We start from the raw sequence: 22,012 nt of genomic DNA on the forward strand, positions 1-22,012 counted from the left end.
AAAAAAACCTCCCAAAATGTTGCTTCTGCTCCCTTCCCTCCCAAAATGCCTTGGCAGCCCTATGACTGCACCCTGTTGAATTCAGTGAAATTTCACTCTTCAGGTGATTCTTTCCGTTTGGGTCTCTGCTGCATCTAGAAATGTACGTACAGCTGTAAACTAAGTGAACATGATCTTTGCACTTTCTGCAGTTTCACAGATGAGACCTAACTCCCCGTTAGGCATTTGCAAATGGCTTTAAGTTTTATGGATCCTTAGGATTTCCGTAAGTCATTAATAAAAGCTTTGGTCATTTTCTGTACTCCTGATGTCTCTTCTCACTACTTTACTTAGAACATGAACATGATATTCCAAACACGTGAGAGCTTTGAGTTAGGTAATTGATAGAATTAAGAATCTTTAGGTTACTATAGAGGTTCTTAAATTCATGCCATTGACAGACTCCAGTCCAGATGAGCTAAAACTATGGGATGTTTTTTTTTTTTTTTCCTTCATTTAGAATAACATAATTGCATCTATATGTAGGTGGGAATTAGGAGATCTTCAAATAGTTTCAAGTTTTTCTTAGAGCAGTAAAATCCTTACTAGCCTCATCCTAACAGTTTTTGAGAAAAAAATCGCATTGGGTCTAATTGGGACTGCCTTTCTGGAGTAGAATGTCAAGGCTCTAATTAAGTTCTCTGAGATCCCTGTAGAAAGTACTGACGCAGGCTCAGAGGAGGACTTAGCAACAGGTGCATGCATCTCCAAGGAGAATTAAGCAATTATGTTTAACTGGCACTTAATTTTTTTATTAACTGAACATTCCAGTTTCAGGCAACATGGATATTAACTTCAGGAACTTGACATGCTTGCAGATGAGAGCGAATATGAAACAGTTAATTACCTGCATTGGCAGTGATGAAACATCTAGTGTATACCGCTGGGACTGGAGCATGAGCTGGAGGAAGGGCATGAGAAATCTCACCTGTCTGATCACACAAGATACTTAATCATAAATAACTTCTGGTATGTCTCAAAGAGGAATCTTCCCACCTGCAAGTCCATTGAAGTTCTGGCAGCTGGTGCAGATGGGGTTTGGCAGAACATCAGATCAGTTGGCGGGCCCACACATGGATGCCGCTCCAGCCACAGACTGCAGTCTCTTTTGCCTGATTTTTGCCTTAATTCGGCAGTGGGAAATACAACCCTAAGGAACTGTGAGATGGATCCTTTCTTCCTGTGCCTGTTTCTCTGAGAGCCAGAGACTGAATTCTGAACAGAGAAGGTGACTGCCTAAAAGGAGTAACCACTGAGGAAGCCAGAAAACAAAAACATGAAAGTCAAATCTGTTTCATTGTTTACCTTTTATGGAGAGGTCAATAAACCAGCTTCTATTTAGAAAGAAAAACTCAGGTTTTCAGGCACCTGCAATTTTTTTACTTTTAATCAATGTGGTTTTAGTGGGACTCATGATTAGAATAAATCAGTGGCTCTTGGTTCACCTTCAACCAGCATCTTGTCTTAGGGAGTATTTGAAAAACACAAGGAAAGGAAATCAACTATTTAATTGCTTTTTTATTCCACACCTTTATAAAAGTAACAGTTTTCTGGGGAAATAGTTTGGATCTAGTCATCACATATTAAAAAGTATGATGTTGAAGGATAAACTCAAAGGAGACCAGGTAGGGTAATACTGGGCTTAAAATGGAGGAGCTGAGACCTCCCGAGTCTGAAAGAGTTACATGACCCTATATGACTCACCTAAAAGAGTGAGTTCTCTTTTAACTTGGACCAAGAATGGTAGACAGAGGTCAGCAGACGATTTTATTCCTGTGTCAGCTATATACTTTTCAGTGTTGGTGAAATTAAAACTTCTGATGCCTGTTCAGTCAACAGAAGAGCCATGAGTGGTTTCCCACCCTGGACATCCCAATTGGCTAAGGGGAGGCCGTTTCCCCTAGGCAGACTGGAAAAATGGGGAAAACCAGCATTTTGCCTTTTAAACCCCTTTTGCACATACTTTTTTAGCCATAAAATTTTCCTTATGACAAAATGAAACTTTATCACACGCATAAAAATTAAGAAAAAAAAATCACAAGAACCATCTTTGCTAAATAGATACATAACAGAAACAGGAGCCAGTGGGCACTTTCACAGTGATCAAAGCAGCCAAAAGCTGGTCCTTCCAGACTTACACTGGTTTTTGTTTTGTTTTGTTTGAAGGCAGGCAGCTTCACTGCTGGCCTGAGAAAGAAGGGTGATCGCTTTTGGGAAAGAACTGCCCTTCCCTCCAAGGTGGTGGCTGGAGTGGCCTTCGCCATTGCAAAGAAGGCTTGAGGAACTCAGCTTGTCTGAAAACAGACCTTTAGTAGCTCACGGATATTGGGGCTGTAATGTGACCTGGTCATAAACAAAACTTCGTGCACTGTGGCATTGGGATACAGTTCTCAGGAGACTGGGTGGATCTTCAGGTGCTACAGAATGAAAGGCAAGTGGTGTTTGAAAATGTCAGTGTAGGGTAACTACAGAAGAACTGAAAGACAGGAATGGAATAATGAATTTAAGATGGTGGAGGCCTTCCTGAAAGAATTCAGGTACTTTGGTCCCCGCCCAGTCCTGTCAGCATTTTTCTTGAGATTTAACCTGTTTAAGGACTAAGTACCGTATACTAACCGCCATTTCTCTAGGGGGATAAAAGGAGGTCTCAACAACCATTTCTTCACCCCCTGCCCTTCCTAACAGCAGAAGTGAAGTTGAACTGGTGGTTCAGTAGCAGTCTCTTCAATAGGTGGTATCAGCCTGCAAAACATTCAGTCTACTCCATGTCCTGCCTCTTGCCTTTAGAGAAAGAGAGGTCCAGAGCTATGTTTCTCGTCCTGTGCATGAGCTTTGTTTGATTCATGCAGAACAGCAATTATGTGGTGCCCTGGGGTGGGCAAAAGTACTAATGCTCCTCTGCTCTTGAAGAAACTCCTGGTAAAATTTTAGTTCCACTATATGTATCAATAGGACTATCTCAGCTCTAAGTCTTGGCTTTAATAAGGCTCCACTGGGAGGGAAAACCCCAGAGTCAAAAGAAAGTGCCCTTCCCATCCCTACATCCACAGTGAGAGGTGAAAGAAGTGCTCATTCTCCCAAACAGCTGTCAGGCATAGCCCTGGGGTTGCTCCCCCGTAACTTCAAATGTATCAGGGACCAGAAGCAATGCCTATGCACCACCCCCCTGTAATCTAGAGCACCTCTGAGCGACCGTCTGTCTTGGGGTTGGTAGTGGGACTTGAACACCAAAGGCCTGGTTGCAATAAGCAAATCAGTTCTAGAGGCTGAAGACAACCCCTCCCCACTCCCATGTGTTGTCAGCATTTATCCCTGAAGAAGAAAGAGGAGAAATGGGATGTCAAAGATAAGGAAAGAATGGACAGTCTTGTAAAACAAATGCCGAGGGTACCATCAATGCACAAGCTCCAGAACAGGTGGGAGAGTGACTGCCGGGGCTGAGAGCAGAAGCAAGGCCTACTGAGCATGGCGCACAGAGCAGGTATTTACAGGCTGTCCGTGGGCCTGGAAGGGGAGGGGCGGGAGCCTCTGGATAGTCTACACGGTGTCACCAGGCCACTCACCCCTGGGGCTGATGAGTCCATGGCACTCCACTATGCAGGTGCTGACCTACCTGCCAACCTTCCTTTTTGTCACTCTCCCACCAGGTGCTCTGCCTCCGGGGTGCTTCTGTCCCCGGTGAACTGCTAGAGTTTAGCTTCCATGGAAGGAGCTTTGGTGCCCAAGTGCTGATTAAAGTGAAGTTTCATTGGTGTGTGGCCTTGAGTTTTCCTCCTCCAGCAGAGCTATTCTTTGCTTAAGCATCCTCACTTGGGTCTCGTGTCTCTCCACCATGGCCATCATCTGAGACTCCAACTTCTTCAGTTTGTTCTGATGCTTCTTCTTTGCTTTCTCATAGGCAGCCACCAAGTTGCTGTGGGAGGAGAGGGGAGGAGAAGGAAGAATTATTTGAGGAGTGTTGGGGCACACACTACTGTCTGCTGGGTAACCAGGTCCAGAGAGAGGTCCCTCGGTCTCTAAAGTAGGAATCTGAAGTCAGGTGTTCGGCGCTCATGGCCACTCACCTGTTGGCTTAACTGTAGTTAGTTTCCGTGCTAGAGACTTCTCCCTAATCTGTTAGGAGGAGTGTAAACCAACAACCCAGACTAGCCACATCCAAAATCAGTAACAGAAAAGGCAGCTGAATTCCAGAAATCTGTCATTTAAATACAAACGGTGAATCTGGATCTTTTTGTTGTTCCACGGCTGCCTACAACAGATGGTCGAGCATAAACTACCAAGAGTGTTCCTCAAGCCCTGCAGTCTAAGTGACCTCACCTAGGAGGTGGGCACAGAGGCTCCGATGACTTCTCTTTACACTTTGGGCTGGTGAGATTCAGAGCACGAGGCCATAAACTAACATTGCCAGCCAAACACGGAATATAAGCCTTTGTGAACTTACAAAGTTCTTACAAAGAACTTATAAAGAGCATGGTGGAAGAGAACAGGGGGTGAGCAAGTCCTAATACCCTCTCTGGTTCAAAATAGCACCCCAGTCCATTCCACGTACAGTGAGGTCCTCCAAGTGTGGTCTGAGAACAGACTCCCAGAGATTCCCAAAACCCCCTCAGGAGAGGCCTTGGAGGTCCTTTACCTCCTAACTACACATCTGTGTGAAGCTAGATATTCCGGATTTATTTCAAAACAATATATTGCCTGTAGAAATGGATGTGTGTCCTATTACACCAGTTTATTTTGAGAGCGTGTGCATGTGTGCAACAGGTGGGGGGGGAGGGGCAGAGGGAGGGAGAGAGAATCCAAAGCAGGCTCTGCGCTGACAGCGTGGACGCACTCCTTCGACAACCTGTAAGATCACGACCTGAGCAGATACCGAGAGTCGGATGCTCAACCAACTGAGCCACCCAGGCGCCCCTAAACCAGACCTTAAATAGATTTCCAAATTGTAAAAACAGTACCACTTTTCTAATTATCTTTTTGGAAAATAGTTATTTTTTAAATAAGTGCCAGTTGTATTATATGTAAATTTATTTTATTTTCTCGTAAATGAATAAAAAGTTACAGACATTTGTCTCGGTTTTAGTTTCTAAAGTGAGATTTATCAATAAATAATTTGAAAACAAAGTTCTTTGAGTTCCTCAAGTTTTGTGAACATAAAGGGGTCCTGAGCCCAAAAAGTTTGAGACTGCTGCCTTAGAGCAGTGCTCTGTAAAGTGTTGCTCAAATAGGGGTGCCTGGCTGGCTCAGTTGGTAGAGTGAGCATCTCCATCTTGGGGTCGTGAGTTCAAGCCCCACGTCAGGGGCAGAGTTTACTTAAGACAAATAAATACAAAATAAATGTTGCTCAAGAAAGGTTCTGTAGCCAATTTTGTTTGGAAGACGTTGGCTTAAACACAAACATATCTTTTCATTGTAGGACTTCTCAGAACCTTTACTGTGTTAATTGTTAAGGGGACCACAGTGTGCTGTATTTCCCAAACATGTGGCCCAAGGACAGGCCTTTACTATTTCTTAGTCATCTATGTAACATACATAACACTATGTAATGCTCTAGAGAAGACCAGGCTGGGGGAGTAGGGGTGGGCAGGTGAGGACTTTTCATTCCAGTACTGGTTTGCAGTAATTATGGACCTGCCCTTCCTGGTGTGGGAGTCCAGGCACCCTTGAGAATCCACAAATGGAGATTTTACCTGTTGGCTCGCTTTAGGTCATTCACGAACTCTGCTGATTGCTGGTGTCGGATTTCACTGCTCTTGGTGAGTCTTTCCAAGGCGCTCACCAGCTCTTGCACTCTGGCCTTTAACTTCTTTTCTCTGTATCAAAGGAGAGACAGAGCACGCCTTGAGTAACTTGACATGATGGGGGCGGTGGCTATTACCCTGCAAGTGGTGGCAGAGAGGAAGGTTTAGCTTGTGAAGTCAAAAGGCAGGTACGAAGAGGAAGTTACTAGAGGGCTCAAGAGTTCACCTTCCGCTCAGCAGAACCAGAACATCTCAGCACTGCTTTCTTTAATAAGAAGAGCCCCTTAGAGATCTCAGCTCTCCGTCTTGTGTCACAAAGGAATAAGGTGGGAGGTTGTAGCCTTCCAGCTATGGAAAGTAAGCCAGTCTAGAAGTTTCTGCTTGGGCATACCAAATGCTCAGCCACAAGTACAGCTTGACCACAAAACCTTATCTGGGGCCCACACTCCTCTTTTCCAAGTGTGCTGAAGCATCTCTTGAATCACCCTGGTTTGAGTACAAAACCTCTGGTCTGGGCTGCCTACCCTGGACAAGTCCCTACTAGGTGAAATCAACATGTACTACTTTTGCAGAAACACAAAAAGCAGTACTGATGGAGTGGAAATCAATATTCTCATTTTAAAGGTCCTTGTTCCCCCTTTAAAGTACTTAAATTAGATTTGCACTTTGAAAACTCCCTGCCCCATGGTTTCAAGTTCCTTGGGCTCTTTCCTGCTAGAGGAACTCAAAGTAATTGACTTAGGGTTCAGTTATGGGAGGTTTCTGGTGTCCAATGTGCATATTGCCTTCCTGTGATTGCTTCAAGAGCGTGAGACCTGGGCAGGGAAGCATTAATGAGACCTTCCCTCAAGAGGCACAGTGTTACCACATAGTCCCAAGTGTCACATGCAGCACATCTGATCTGTTTTATTTGAATTCACTCACCAGGTTCCCCCATTAGCATGTAGGCTCTAAGGTGGCAAAGACCTTACTCAAATATACTCTGGTGGTACCCAGCACCATGCCTGGGTGACAGCTTCTCCGGGACAAAAGTTGTTAAAATAGCTTCATAACAACTCACTGAAGGTATCAGATTCCTTGGAGTATAATGAGAAACCAGGATTTACGGGAGAAATTCCTCTAAAAATGATGCATGAGTGGACGACAAACGTACATGAGCACAACTGTTCTGGAAGGCAATTTGGAAGCATGTAGCAAAATAAAAAGTGAACATACTCCTTGAGTAGACAACCTGATTTCAAGGAATTATTCTTACAGCACATGTAGGCGCCTAAAGACACATGAGATTACAGCTGGACTCACTTCAGTACTGGTTACAACAGCTAAGAATGGGGACCAACCAGGGGACTGGGTAAGTTCATTAAGGTATACTGGTTCTATTGAAATGCCCTGCAACTATTTGTTAAAAATGCAGATCATCGTGCACTGGCATGGAAAGGTATCTGATATATCATCAAGTGAAAAGCACAAGTTCTACTGGATGCCAGTTTTGCAAAGACAACTAAAAATCTGAGCGGGAACGGCTCAGACACTCTAACAACTACCAGACCAGACACTCTTAACAGACCAGAGAGCTACCCACCACTCAACAACGGGTAACTCCCAGAAGGGGTGACTGAAGGCTCTCATGTTCTACTTTACTCACTTCTGCATTGCTTAAAGTTTTTGTAATTTTTTGTATGCTTTTTGTAAAGTGTGTGAGAACCAGTCTCAGTGGTAACGCTTCCTGTAGGAGGGCTGTGGGAGGGTGCACAGATGGGCTAGCCCTTCCTGGCTTTTCAAATATCTTTTACGTTTCTGCCTCCAGTTACTCTAAGCGCAAGTCAGGCTTTCCGACAAGCTCACTAATGAAAGAACTGCGACACAAAAATCTAGGCTTGCTTTTGTGAGGATGGAGGGGGAAAGGTCTTTTTAAAGGAAACCTAACAACCAGCCCTAAGTCCCGATGACTACTCAGTGAATCCTCGCACCCACCCTAAGGGAACTGGAGCCAGGGCGGCTGCAGAGCAATTCCTGAGGAATGTGAGTGTCTTAGGGGCCCTAGCAGCCCCCAGGAGATCTCAGATCTGGTTGCATTTACTACTGTAATGCAGAGAGCGGACAATTTTCTAGCAGAAGTGAGAAGTGTCATGGAGGGTGGTGACAGGCAGCCCTCTGTCAGTTGAGGCAATGTGAGGACAACAGGAAAGATTTCTCCCCCTTCCTTCTGGCTATTAAGAATGGGGAAGGGGTTATTTGTCCTACATTTTTTGTTACTGTTCCGATTCTTTTGTCTTTTGTTCTAAAGTTGATGAATAGTGTAAAGGGGAAAAAAAAAATCATGAAGTGAATTTAAAATGTCACCATGAACTCAATAAATTCAAAACAAAAAAACTGCCCAGAGCGATACCCTTTCCCACCCCAATTCCATCCACACCCCTGCCCCACCAGCCTAGAGAATATGGAAATCCCAGGCTCACCACAAAACAAAGGGTTCCTTTGCCCCAATACCCAGGCCCCTGGGGGACCGGAGGGAGTTTTTCCGGACCTGGCAGGCTTTTCAGGACTGGGAAGACAGAGGAGAGGCCCTGCCCAACTGAGGGGCAGGGGCACACTGGGAGCTGCGAGTTGCCTCTAAGAACTCCCTGGGCCTCAGGAAGGAGATGAGAGTGCACCTGTTTGTACAGATTCCAGGACAGAACCAGGATGCTGATTTATTTACTGATACAAAGATGAGGCCAAATTTCAAACCTAAACCTAAACCTAAAACATGGGTTACTTTACCTGTTTTCATTTGAGTGAGGCAGACACCTGTCATAGGAGTCATGGTTCCAAGTGTCACTCTTCGACTGAAATACGAAACCACTTTGAAGTGACCATGAAAGAGGACTTTACCTCCATTTTGACCTTAGTCTGCACTTTCCAATTAAGTTTTTCTTTCCAGTTTATCTCTGAACTCAGGCAAAAGACGTGCAGGCAAAGCATCCCCTGATGGGAACCGAAACTATCCCCTTAAGCAATGACTACCCTGAGCCAGCAAAACCCTGCATGCACCCGCTGACCTCTGTCCCACATTTTCCCTACATAAACCTAGAAGTATCTTCAGCACTTGGAGGCAGTATTTAAGCCAACAGTCCACGCCTTCCCGGTGTTGGCCTCACTCAAGTAAATTCCCTTCTTGTGTCACTACCACTCACCTCTCTGCCTTTGGATTTTGTCAGTGGTGAGTGGCCAAACTTGGTCTGTGTGACCCCCAGCACCAGGTGCTCTTGCACCCCTGCGCCCCAGCTACAACTCTACATCCACACCACCAGTACGGCAGCACTAGCCACCGCGGCCATCTGAGCACCCGAAGCATGGCTGGTCCAAACCCAGATATGCTGCGAGTGTAAACACACACCAAAATTTCAGGACTTGATGTGGAAAAAAAAAGAAAAAACGTAAAATATTTCAACAACTTTTAAAATATTGCGGGGTGCCTGGGTGGCTCGGTCGGTTAAGCGTCCAACTCTTGATTTCGGCTCAGGTCACGATCCCATGGTTCGTGGGATCTGTGAGCCTGCTTGGGATTCTCTCTTTCCCTATCCCTCCCCTGCTTGCGTGCTCAAGCACGTGCATGCATTCTGTCTCTAAATAAACTTAAAAAAAATATTGGGGTGCCTGGGTGGCTTGGTCAGTTGAGCGTCCAACTTCGGCTCAGGTCATGATCTCATGGTTCGTGAGTTCAAGCCCCATGTCGGGCTCTGTGCTGACAACTCAGAGCCTGGAACCTGCTTCGGATTCTGTGTCTCCCTCTCTCTCTGCTCCTCCCCTTCTAGCTCTCTCTCTCTCTCTCTCTCTCTTAAAAATAAACATTGAGGGGCTCCTGGGTGGCTCAGTCGGTTGGGCGTCAGACTTCAGCTCAGGTCACTATCTCGCGGTCCGTGAGTTCGAGCCCTGCGTTGGGCTCTGGGCTGATGGCTCAGAGCCTGGAGCCTGCTTCAGATGCTATGACTCCCTCTCTCTCTGCCCCTCCCCCGTTCATGCTCTGTCTCTCTCTGTCTCAAAAATAAAATAAAACGTTAAAAAAAATTTAAAAAAAAATAAACATTGAAAAAAATATTGATTATATGTTAAAATGATATTTTGGATATATTGAGCTGAACACTTTACTAGAGTAAATTTCATCTTTTGTTTTTTTAAGTTTTAAACGTGGCTACTAATAAAGTTTAAATTGCCCACGTGACTTCCATTTGTGACCTGTGTTCTGTCACCAGGGGACCAGCGCACGTGCTTGCAGCACAGCACCAGGGGTCACCCTGGATTCCATGTCAGTAGGTTTGGGGTGAGGCCCAAGAGCACCCAGGTGATTCTAACTACCAAGCAAATTTACGAAATGGGTAAGGCTAAGTGTTCCTCACCAGATGTATGATGTACTTCACGCGGTCTCAGAAGGTTCTGGATCACTTTCCTTAAGTCTACCACTTTCCTCGGTTTCTGGAAGTTCTTATTCCAGTCACTTTGGAACCTCAATCACTCACGTCCTGTTCCCTCTAGTTTCTGGTTCAAATTTTTCTTGGCCTTTAGCCGAGAAAGAATTTATACTGTGTCTAGATAAGATAATGAGGCTAACACACCACTTTCTTGGCTCCACACAGAAAAGAAAGTAAACATTAAACACGACATGCTCCCTTTGCCCCTCCAATACGGTGTTTTCTGGAATGCCCAGAACAACATCATCCCTGCCTTCTTCCTGGTTTCCTGACTCAGGAACGCGAGCGTCCCCCAGCAGGTGAAAAGTCTCTCTTTTTGGTAGCATTCTCACTGTGCAAGCCTGTGGCACCTGCCTGCGCACACATTTCAGTCAAGGGCCCCCCACTCCACCCAAAAACGGTGGTCCTTCCTGCTCCCCGAGGGTCCTGTGAGCCTCTCACCACAGAGCCAGGGGCGGTTTTTCTTTTCAACGTGAGCACCTGTAAGTGGCAGCACATGTGTGGTCCAGAGGGGGCCGCAGTGCCCGGGAGGAGGGGAGGGCTCACCAGCCACCAGGGATGGGGTACGCTGTCTCCAAAACAAAAAGGCCGGTGGGCACTATAATCACAAACCCAAACGTGCTGGGCGCGCCAGGGGAGCAACAGGGCGAGAGGCTGTGAGGCCGTCAGGAGACCTTCCGCACAGGCTGCGATCAGACCAAACCGCGGGGAACTGCAGCCACACAGCCACACAGCCACACGGCCTGCAATCTCTGGGTAATTGCTCGTTACACACAATTACTCAATAGCGAGAATCGTCTGCATATGTGGTTCTCTCTCCCTCCCCTTCCACTTGTGAACCCCAGCAGGCTTCCTCTCCACTGCCACTACTCGTCAGGTCACCCAGGACCTCAGCTGCCTACCCCTTCCCCTCTTCCTGGTGCACGCGCACCTTCATCCTTCACTCGGGAGCCCTGAGCCCACTCGGCCTTCCACCGTGTGGTCCCAGCCATCCCTCCCTGTTCCGCACAGACTCCTCTTTCACTGCCCGACTCGAAATCCCCGAGTATTTAGGACTTGGGCCGTATTTTGCGTCCTACCCTTTCTTTACTTGCCTCTCTCCATTCCCATTTACGTTCCTAAAAGTGACCTACGTGCTGGAAGCTTCCAAGTCGTTATTTCCAGGCCCTTCCTTGGATCTCTGGACTTGTCTATTTGACATCTCTACTCAGAAGGCGTCTATTTATCATGCCTGGAGCAGAACCTTCCAGATCATCGTTCCAATCCACCCTTCCTGCCCTGTCAGCAGACAGTAACACAGCCCAGCTGCAGTCACCAGTCTAGAATCAGCCCAACTCCTCCCTTTCCTTGTCCTCCACCTCCACTCAATGGCAATCCCCATCCACCAAGCCTTGTGAAAATTCTGCCCCACCGCCTAGAGGTCCAGGCTGCCCTCACTGCCGACCAGGAGCACCTGCTAACTGGGGTCTCTGCTTCACTTCTGCACCCTCTGGACTGGTCCTCACACAGCCGCTGGCTAATTCTTTAATAGGACAAATCGGATCATATTATTGTCCTTCAGTGCCTTCCACCTGCACTTAGAGTCAAGTCTGCGGTCTCACATTGATCTCAGAGGCCCTGCTTGACCCGACCTCTGCCTACCCAGTGTTGGGTATCACCCTCCCCCTTGCAGCCTGGAATCCTCTCAGTTCCCAGCACACACTATGCTGTTTCCCACCACACAACCCTGTACTAGGTTCCCCCTGCTCGACATGTGCTTCTTCCACTTGGCTACCTTTCCTCTTTCTCATGTCAGCTTAAATGTCACCTCTTTGTGAAAGCCCACCTTGCCTACCCATCTAAACATACGTCCCAGAGGTATGCCGTCACAGTACCTTGTCATTTCCTCCATACTATTCATTGCAATCTGTATTTAATTAAAAAAAACCCATCTCCATAGTGACTGTATCACATCACTGTAGTTATTTCCCTCATGGTCATCATCAGAGTCTGTAACTGCACTGACCTTTGAGAAAAGCCAGGCAGCGCTAACAGCAGTCTCTAAGTCCTTCACACAGATGGAGTTATTTACTTCTCACAATGACCCTTGGCAGTCAGTGCTATTAGTACTCTTCTAGTTTTTCAGATGAGGAACTTGAGACCCACTTAAGCGACTTGCCAGTATGCCCGTGGAATTGGCATGTGCCCCACAGTCTGTGTGCAAGTCTGTGCTCTTCAGCACCTCGCCGTGGGTCACAAAGGGAGGCATGGGGCAGGGGGATAAAGACCTCTAGAGAAGAGCCCATGCCTGTGGTGCTGAGGATGAGGTGGCCCCAGGTAATGACGTTCTGCAGGTGTTAACGTTGGAGCGTGGCTACATTTTGCTGGGAGTAGCAGCAAGATGAGCATAACCATCTTTTCTGGCCCAGACTTTCCCGTGACCATGTTTCTTGCCCAGGAAATGCAGCCATGTGTCCACAGGCGGGCCACTGCTTTTACCTGCGGCTGCGAGGCACTCTGCTTCTAGGAGATCTGGGGAAAGGCCTTCTGTCTGGGCTCTGGGAGTGGAGGGGACGGAAGGGACGACAGAAATGAAAAGAAATGTCAGTTACCCAAGCTCCGCCCACCTCACGGGTGTGTGTGTGAGGTGAACATTGGTTTTTACCTATGCCCTTTGAGGCCCTGGCTCAGCAAGTTATTTACATGCTAATCAACTCACAGGTGCACTTTGTACCCCATTAACATCCTGCAGATCCACGTGCATCTACAGAATTCTAAGCACAACTTTTGTTATCTGATTGCTATTCTAAATCAGCCAAATATGAAGAATCAGCAGATACAAGTTTAATAAAATAGCACCGTTTAAAATAGTGGCCCTACTGACAAAATAGTGAAGATTCTGCTGCTGTTTTGCTCACGGGGGCTCCTGCTCTAAAAAGGACCACAGCTAATTCCCTCTTCATTTATTCTACTCTTTGTATGGCTCAAAGCCATTATTAATCCATAGCTGCTAATAACAGGGGTCAACTGGTGCCATCTTTTGTCCTTTCATGGACATGTGCTTCCTACAAGTCTGGAAGACTTCTAGAGCCAGGCACATTTTTGCAACTTGGACTTGGCTTTGAACTGAGAAGGCTCCTGGTCAGCACCTGTGGGGGCATAGAGAAGAGCAGGTAGGTACATGGTGGAGGTGATAGGAAAGCTTCAGGAAGGTAAGTGTCCTACTGGAGGGGATGAGACGTGGGGTCCACAGGTTGAGAGAGACAGGGGCGTAAGGTGAAGAGGATGCTCCCGGAAAGATGATTGTCCAGATAAACTTGGACTACAGACTCTGTACAGGAGAAACACCTGAAAACGGGCTAGCAAGCTAATACACAGACGATCTCGGATGCCAAGACACTGAAGATGTCTGCAGAGCAACCTGATCGGAAGTGTGCTGCTCAAAGGCATATTTGGTGGCAGAATGCAGGGTGAGCCTAACGGCAGAATGACCAATCAGGATGCTACTCCCAGAGTCCTGAGGAGTCGAGGGCTAACCTCAGGAGAAGACAATGCAAATGGTCAGGAATGGCTAGGATTTTAAGGGAAAGAACCACCTATGCTAACAGGAGGTAGAGAGAGAAACTTCAAAGTTGTAATCCTGGATCATTAGAAAAATATAATTTGTAATAAGTAAGAATTCTGAAGAAGAGGCCAATTTCAAAGTGCAGGAGCCAACAGATTACAATTTGTTTTGGACATACCGTGGTTTTTTTTTTTTTTTTTTTTTTAATACTTTTGTTGTTGTTGTTAAGTTAGTTAGAGCATGAGCACGCACGTGCAAGCCAGGGAAGGACAGAGAGGGAGAGAGAATCCCAAGCAGGCTCCATGCTGTCAGTGCAGAGCCCCACACAGGGCTCGATCTCACAAACTGAGATCATGACCTGAGCTGAGATCAAGAGTTGGACACTTAACTGACTGAGCCACACAGATGCCTCTGGACATGCTGTGTTTTGAGGCTCTAGCATTTTCTCTCTAGCAGAGAGAAATGAGGCTGAGAGAATTTAGGGACCATTTAGAAGGAACAAAGGCATCCGAGTTGAGGTCATATACCTGGGTGAGTAAGCCATGATCCCTGCCCAAAAGGGACTCTCCTTCTGCAAGGGGTGGCAGGTGAAACAGGGGAAGGGGAGGTTGGAACCAGGCACATGAGAAGCAGAGCAATTATGTGTTCTGTGATAGAAGCAAATTCAGGGCACAGGAACCAAAAAACAACAAACAGACCCATTTTATAGACAGAGTAGAGGCACAGTGACTTGAGTGCTTGGGGTGTGGGGTTAGGTGATGTGAGGGCAGGAGCAGCAGCAGGAGTGAAGTCCCAGAGGCACAACAGAGAATAAGTGGTCTGGTGTGACTCAGGGTGGCGGTGGGGGCGGGGGGGTGGTGGTGCACATGATAGGAGGTGAGGGTGGAGAATCAGGCAGGGGTCAGATCACACACTGGCTAAGGAATTTGGACACCGACGACTGTGAGTCACTGGAAGGTTTTAAGTAACCAGGAGAACTGGGTAGAATTCTAAAATGGCCCCCAAGATCACAGGCGTGAATAGACACACCTTCAACACACCAGTGATTCAATCAAAACTAACCTAGGTGCTGCTGTGAGAGATTTTTGCAGATGTAATTAAGACCCCAAACAGCTGATCTTTTAAGATAAGAAGATTATTCTGGGTAGACCTGACCTAATTAGGTGAGCCCTCAAAAGGGGCCGGGCTCTTCCTGGAAAAGATTTAAAGCAGGAAAGGGATTTGATGAGTGGGGAGGTTCTCCTTGCTGACTTTCAGAATGGAAGTGCAGAAGGTATTTCAGAGGCCTCTAGGAGTCGAGTTATCACTGGCCAACAACCAGCAAGAAAATGCAAGGTGAGCCCTACAGCCACAAAGAACTGACCTGCCAACAGACAGAAGGAGTTGGAGGCAGATTCTTCCCGAGAGCCTCAGATGAGAGCATGGCCCTAAGCGAGAGTAGCCAGTCATGCTGTGCCTGGTATTTCTGACCCACACACAACACGAGCTAATAAATGGGTGTGGTCTTAAACCACTAAGCTTGTGATGATTTGTTACATGGCAACAGAACGCTGATGCAGGGTAACCATCAGATTTGCATCTCACAAAGTCACTTGGTGAGGCCCAAAGACCCCCGCCCAACTCCGCTGCGGCATTCTCGAGCACACACACGTGCTCCGGAGTCTCCTTCCTTGGACCCGTTCCTCACGGATCTGCTCCTGCACAGCACCCTTCTCCAGCCAGCTCTCCCATTCTCAACCAACTCCAGTTTGAATGACTGGCCACCTTGCTTTCAAACATCTTTTCCTGGTTCTTGTGTCACTCCTGCAGGTAGGTGTGTCGAGGTCTGTCATCTGGAATTCTTTGCCTCCTGCCTTGCACGCACACTGGCAGGCCCACGGGCCAGAGAGAATAGGAGGGGTTCCCGCTCCATCTCGATGAACTCTGAGACATTGCCTCCTGCACCCACTCCTTCCTGCCAGCTCCACTCCCAATTGGGACACATCCAGGTCCCCCAGATCTGGTGTCTCATGACCACACCAGTCAGGTGGGGCCCACCTGCCCTAGATGTCTCCTCTCAGGGATCTGATATGCAGCTCTTCTCCAAACTGCAGTGGGCTCGTTACTCATCAGAGAGAGAAAAGGATGTCTAGGTGCATCTCTGCTTGATGAGTCGGGCACATCTGGTCCCTGGACAGAGTGGCCACGGTCATGTGTGGATGACACCTTTAGGTGGCATTTTACAGAATGATCTGGCACACGTGCATGCACAGGTGGTAGATTCCAGTTCCCTACAGGGCTCAGCAGCGCCCCTCGGGGGCCTGGGACTAGATGCCCCCAGCAGGGTGGCCGGCTTCTGCAGGTGGCTGTGTCGGAGCCGGAGCCAGGTCCTGATCTCCCCAGGTGGGGTCTTGCCCTGCTTGGGGGCCTAGTGACAGGTGGATGTGCAATCGTCTGAGGTGGTCACCATGTCACAAGCCCCATTCTTGTTATCTAGCACTGAAGAGCACAGTATCCCTACCTTTTAACCAACAGGACCCAGGGTCTGTGCGTTTGAGGAAGTTTGCCCCCCGGACCCCAGCACTTCATTTGCCCTCAGCATCTGCTAGACAGATGCACAGTCATGTACCAGGGGCACAGATGTTCCTCTCTGGCCAGACCATGCACACTACAGTGGGCAGAGTCTTCAAGTGTGGGCGCCCATACATGTGAGCTCAGCTCACACTCATCTGTTAGCACTTCTGCCAGCACACGGCTGGGGGGGGGGGGGGGGGGTCGGCAGCAGAGAAGGTAAAAGCGCACAAATGTCCCACTGCCTCCCTGTGTGACCTTGGGAAACTACTCAGCCTTGCTGTGCTAGTCCCCAGCCCACCCCCATCACATGGAGAGCAATGCCTGCTCCTCACTGCCTCCCAAGAATATGATGGAGACGAAACAGCCTCTCTTCTCAGCTGTGCTCAGGTCCCGAAGGCAGGCTACGCAAACACCATGTAAGTACAGAGAGTCATTTCTGAAAATACATTCTCGACTGCATTTTTACAGTTCACTTCTTCGGTGTAAAGGCCATTCACTTCCATTTTACTAGGACAAGAGCAAGAGAGGGATCTGAGAGGAAGCAGGGTTTCGTGGCACACAGCTTGTGTGGACCACAGCAAAAACAAGGTGCCCTGATAAGAAAACTTCTGTGCAAGACTGGAAACCTGGTCATCCAGATGGGGTTTTATGGTAATGCTGGTGCCAGTAAAGCACAATGAATGTTCGTGCAAGTGGAGGGAACGAAATCAGACCAGATGGGAGTTACACAGTCAACGTGTGATTGTCTGGAGTCTTGGTTTGATTCCAAACAGAAGGTTGGGAGAAGACCCAAGAGGGTGGGGGTTGGGTGGGGAAGGACTGATGGAGGCTGACACCCAGCAAGGTGGCTGGCAGGGAGACTTGCCTGGGGCAGTGACCTAGAACCAGCAAGACACCTACCTTCCTGAGAGGTTTCTCCTCAAAAAAAGACCGCTGCTTAGCCCATCTCCCAAGCCCCTCTCTACCCCCGCTCTGTGCAGCCTGGATGCCTGGGCCCACAACTTTGTTGTTTGCAACCATCCTTCTTCCAAGGGAGAGATATTGCTGAAAATAGAGGGCAGATTCCCTCAGCTAACTTCCACCACTAGTTCGGCAGTGATCTAAGAGCTTCAAAGAAGATGTGAGCTTCCACTTGATTTTTAAAAATAAAAACACCCCCAAAACCTCAGCTCTCAGGTTATTCGTGTTATATACCCTCATGAAATGATTATTCCAGTTCCTAAGCTATATTTACAGTATAATGACGTTATTTTCCTTTTTCCTGTAGTCCTGTGGGTTCTTTCTTGGCTCCATCTATCTGGGTCTTGATTAGAAATCCATGCTAACCAACTTTCGGCTGGTGATTGGAAGCCTGTCGTGACTGACAGAACAAATGAAGTCTCTCTCTGTTTAGTCAGCAGAACCTGCATCCTCCTTGTGCCAGCAAAGGCCTTGGGGGTTTGGGGAATGTGAAAATTGAGAATACAATATCCAAATGGCTCCCAGTTGGAAGCGGGGAGTGGATTCGCATCCCATGTTTCTGGCACAGTCAAGTCATTAGGATTTGTTGTGGGCATTTTCCTTGGGCTGCTTTTCTCCTCCCACCTCAAGCAAAGCAATTACAATTTCACCTCATGGCCAGAGGGGCTGGCAATGTGAAAACGGAGCCATTAAGGCTTGGAAGGGGAGATGAAACGGGACAGTGAGTAAATCAGGAGGGTAGTGAAGTTCCCCACAAGGCAGCCTTCCATCCCCCCCACGCCCCATGCTTGGAGGCCACACTGTAACATAAACAGCCCCAGCTGGGTCAGCACAGCAGCCTGAAAGTCTACTGTAGCCGTCCCCTCTGACCCCCAAGTGCCCAGAAATGACAGGAAACCCATTTTTTAAAAGTCCTCAAGCATGTCAAGAAAGCAAGGAGTGCTCTTTGTATACCAGAAACCATGAGCAATCATAAAAAATGAAAGGCAGGTTTTTTTCCTTATTGGAAAGGGAAACAACGCAAAATGCACAGAGAAGAAAAGCTGCTACAAAAGGAGGGAGGGGATTCTGAGGAGCTCCAACTGGAAGCGCCAGCCATCTGGACAGGAGGGGACCAGACAGTCGGGCCACATATGCAGCCAGACAGCTGTTGTCAGCCGGGAAACAGGAAGCCCAGAAGTTGGGCTTGTGACCCCAGACGGAGAGTCGCAAAACTCCACTCTAAAAAGAACTTACGTGTGAGGAAACAGAGTTAATACAGCAGACAAAATAATGTCTTAGAATGTCTAATAAATATCCTCAGATAGCCTCATCTTGTTAAAAAAGAGAGGATAGTTTTCATCACCCAAATAAAAAAAGAGATTATCGATTTCATCACCCAAATAGGAAAACTCAGCATGGAAGCCAGACACAATGGGTGTAGCTTAGAATCCATTTGTGAGCTGGAAAACTGAGTGGAAGAACCTCTTCGGAAGGGCTACGTGAGCTCCTGTGCACTTGACACTTGGTTTGAATTTGAGATGTGCTGTGAGTGTAAAATAGATACTATATTTGAAGACTTAGTGAAGGAAAAGGAAGAAGGAGAAGAGGAGGAGGAAAGAGAAGAGCAAGAAGAAGAAGAAGAAGAAGAAGAAGAAGAAGAAGAAGAAGAAGAGGAGGAGGAGGAGGAGGAGGAGGAGGGGGAGGGGGAGGAGGAGGAGGAGGGGGAGGGGGAGGAGGAGGAGGAGGGGGAGGAGGAGGAGGAGGGGGAGGAGGGGGAGGAGGAGGGGGAGGAGGAGGAGGAGGGGGAGGAGGGGGAGGAGGGGGAGGAGGGGGAGGAGGGGGAGGAGGGGGAGGGGGAGGGAAAACTATCTTAATACATCTTTTAAAAAAATACTCTACACGTTGAAATATTTTGGATACACTAGGTTAAATAAAGTGGATTTACTGCTTTCTTTTTACTTTTGGAGTGTGGCTACTAGAAAATGTTAAATTTCCTAGGTGGCTTGCATTCCATGCCTACTGGATAGCGCTGCAAAAGGATGGCGGGAATATGCAACGTTATGATCTGGGAGAGAGATCTGGAGGAGTCAGCACCCTCCTTGCAGGAAGAGAGGAAGAAGGGAGGGGTAGAAACACTGCAACAGTAGAGAAAAAATGTCCAGGACTGAATAAATACACATATGAAGACTTCTTGAAAGAGCCAATGATGCTGAAAGGCAGTATTCCCCCTGACGATGCCTGTTTGATCATCACCATTTGACACTGTCCTGAAGATTCTAGTCAATACAACAGCACAACAAAAAAGCAAAGACATTTTCTACTCGCTGATGAAATGACTGCCTATATTCTGTCCCCTGCCACTCCCCTTTCCAGAGGCCTGGCACCAGCAGGGCTTCTCCATGTTGAGCCTCCAAGGCCTGGGTAAAAGTGGACATACCAGCACATACTCTTTCCCGGGCCAGTCTGTAATGACCCACGAAGAGCTGACATGAGCAGCCAAGAGAACTGAGAAGAAAGCCATTGCTTCCGGAATAAAATGCTCACTGGGGTCACGGGAAGGGTGCTTACCGACGGATGGCATTGGCGAACTCGGCAGCCAGATCACTGTCGCTACATGATGTCCTCAGTTCAGCCAGTGACAGAGCTGGGGAGGCGGCATCAGCACACTCCTGGGAGGATGGGGGAGGCAGTAAACACATTCTGGTTAGACCTGGAGTCAAGCCTGAGCACACACCGGAAGCACAAGGCAGCTCTGCCCCACTTCTTGGGACCTTTGTAGGCTGGCCGGTGGGCGAGGGGGACTCCCAGTGTTCTCTGAGCACTCCACACACATGTTCTCCCACTTAATCATCGTGGTGACCCTTTGAGGCAGATACAGTCATTATCCCCATTTACCAAGGAGAAAACTAAGGCACAGAGAAGTTACGTTGCCCCTAAGTAACCAGCTAGGACACGGTGGAAGCAGCAAACCCAGGTCAGCTGGCTCCAGGTCTGTGCTCTTCACCACCGGGTTAAGCCTCTGGTGACTCGTAAAAGACAAGTGGGAAATACACCTGAGTTTCCTTGCTCCCCTCCCCCAACTCACTTCTTGGGAGAAAACCAATCTTCTCTAGATTTAGGGGCTTTAGTGGGTTCAGTGTCATCACCTAGAAAACCCAGGAAAAAAGGAAGAAAACAGAAGTGCACCCTCCATGTTTGTCCTTTTTAATTTTTAAGTTTATTTATTTTGAGAGAAAGAAAGTACAAGTTGGGGAGGAGCAGAGAGAGAGGGAGAGAGAGAATCCCAAGCAGGCTCTGCACTGTTAGCACAGAGCCCAACACAGGGCTCGAACTCACGAACCACGAGATCACGACCTGAGCCGAAGTCAGATGCTTAACTGAGCCACCCGGGCACCCCTGTCCCCCCCCCCCCCTTTTTTTTTAATTTAAGTAAAGTTGGAACATGTTACATTAGTTTCAGTTGTGACCCCACTCAACCTTAGACAGGATCTTAACCTTAGACAGGAAACTTGGCATCATCTAAACCCAATCCTCTCGTTTTATAGACGAGGAAGCACAAGAGCCAGAACTCCTAAATCCTAAACTGAGTTAGGACTACTCACAAAGCAATCATCACACCCTCTGAGCACTCTACTTTCCTGTGTGGAGACAGGGGTCAGCAGCTACATAACCAAGTGCCTGGAAGGCCCTCATCTGACCACCTGCTCAGCAGACCTTTACTGCACCCCAGGCTGAGAATGAAAAGCTTGTAGTCTGTTGCAGGGGACGGCATGTAAACAAAGTTATATCATGATTGGAGGCAAACCACAACGAAGTATGACCTGGGCACTAGGAGTCCAGATGACCAGAGGGCACAGGGTCCCCTCAGCACTCTCCAGCCCAGGGACCACACCCAGAAGGCCTCTGCAGCGGCACCGCCAGCCTCGGAACGATTCCCACCACCTGCACTGCCTTCCCTGCCCCTCTCCACCTTGCTCCTGCAGACCCAAGCCTCCATCTACCAGCCCTGGGAGCTGCTGAGATTCCAACACCCTCTCTTTTCGTGAATCAGCAACCACGCGAACATTTCATAAGACTACCTGGTGCCTCTCACCGAACATGTTTGGTAGTTAGTCTCTGTTGCAGCGAGAGAGAGAGACAAGTGCTGCAAAAACTGCAACTTAAAACTGCTCCCAACAAAAACCGCTCCAAATCTGCAACTTAGTAAGATTTGGAACCCAGGTTGCTGGCTGGAGAGAAGTTTCAGAATAAGCACAACACCCACCCTACGTAGCCAGCATGGATGCTCTAGATCCAAACCTGGCTTGCCACCTGTTTTTATAAGGCCTGCAGTCTAAGTGTTGTTTTCTAGTTTTTTTTTTTTTAATGTTTATTTTTGAGAGAGAGAAAGAGACAGAGCCCAAGAGGGGGAGGGGCAGAGAGACATGGAGACACAGAATCCCAAGCAGGCTCCAGACTCTGAGCTGTCAGCACAGAGCCTGATGTGGGGCTTGAACCCACGAACCACAAGTTCATGACCTGAGCCAAAGTTGGATGCTTAACCGACTGAGCCACTCAGGCACTCTGCATTGCTTTCTATTTTTAAAATCATGAAAAACAGAGTATTTTGTGATGTGTAGAAATTACAGGAAATTTCAATACCCATAAATGAAGTGTTATTGGAACACAGCCCACACCCCTCTGTGTCTGCGTGTTCTCTGCTTTCACGCTGCAGTTCTAAAACGGCAAAGTTAAGTACTTGCGGA

General features: G+C 47.8%; 1 protein-coding gene across 5 annotated transcripts in view; it reads right to left on the reverse strand.

Annotated features, from left to right (window-relative positions):
* Nucleotides 1-1,539: 1,539 nt before the first annotated feature.
* The window catches only part of MCC (MCC regulator of WNT signaling pathway), a 431,948-nt gene continuing 411,475 nt past the window's right edge, over nucleotides 1,540-22,012 (reverse strand). For all 5 annotated transcript variants that reach the window (XM_045034744.1, XM_019838097.3, XM_045034751.1 and 2 more), the window contains 3 exons: nucleotides 19,836-19,936; nucleotides 5,727-5,849; nucleotides 1,540-3,952 (listed from right to left, as the gene is read on the reverse strand). In XM_045034744.1, coding sequence (XP_044890679.1) covers nucleotides 3,772-3,952; nucleotides 5,727-5,849; nucleotides 19,836-19,936 — 405 coding nt within the window. In that variant the 3' untranslated portion in view covers nucleotides 1,540-3,771. The remainder of the gene's footprint in view (nucleotides 3,953-5,726; nucleotides 5,850-19,835; nucleotides 19,937-22,012) is intronic.

This window comes from Felis catus, chromosome A1, assembly GCF_018350175.1.
Source record: "Felis catus isolate Fca126 chromosome A1, F.catus_Fca126_mat1.0, whole genome shotgun sequence".
In the NCBI taxonomy this organism is placed as follows: Eukaryota; Metazoa; Chordata; class Mammalia; order Carnivora; family Felidae; genus Felis; species Felis catus.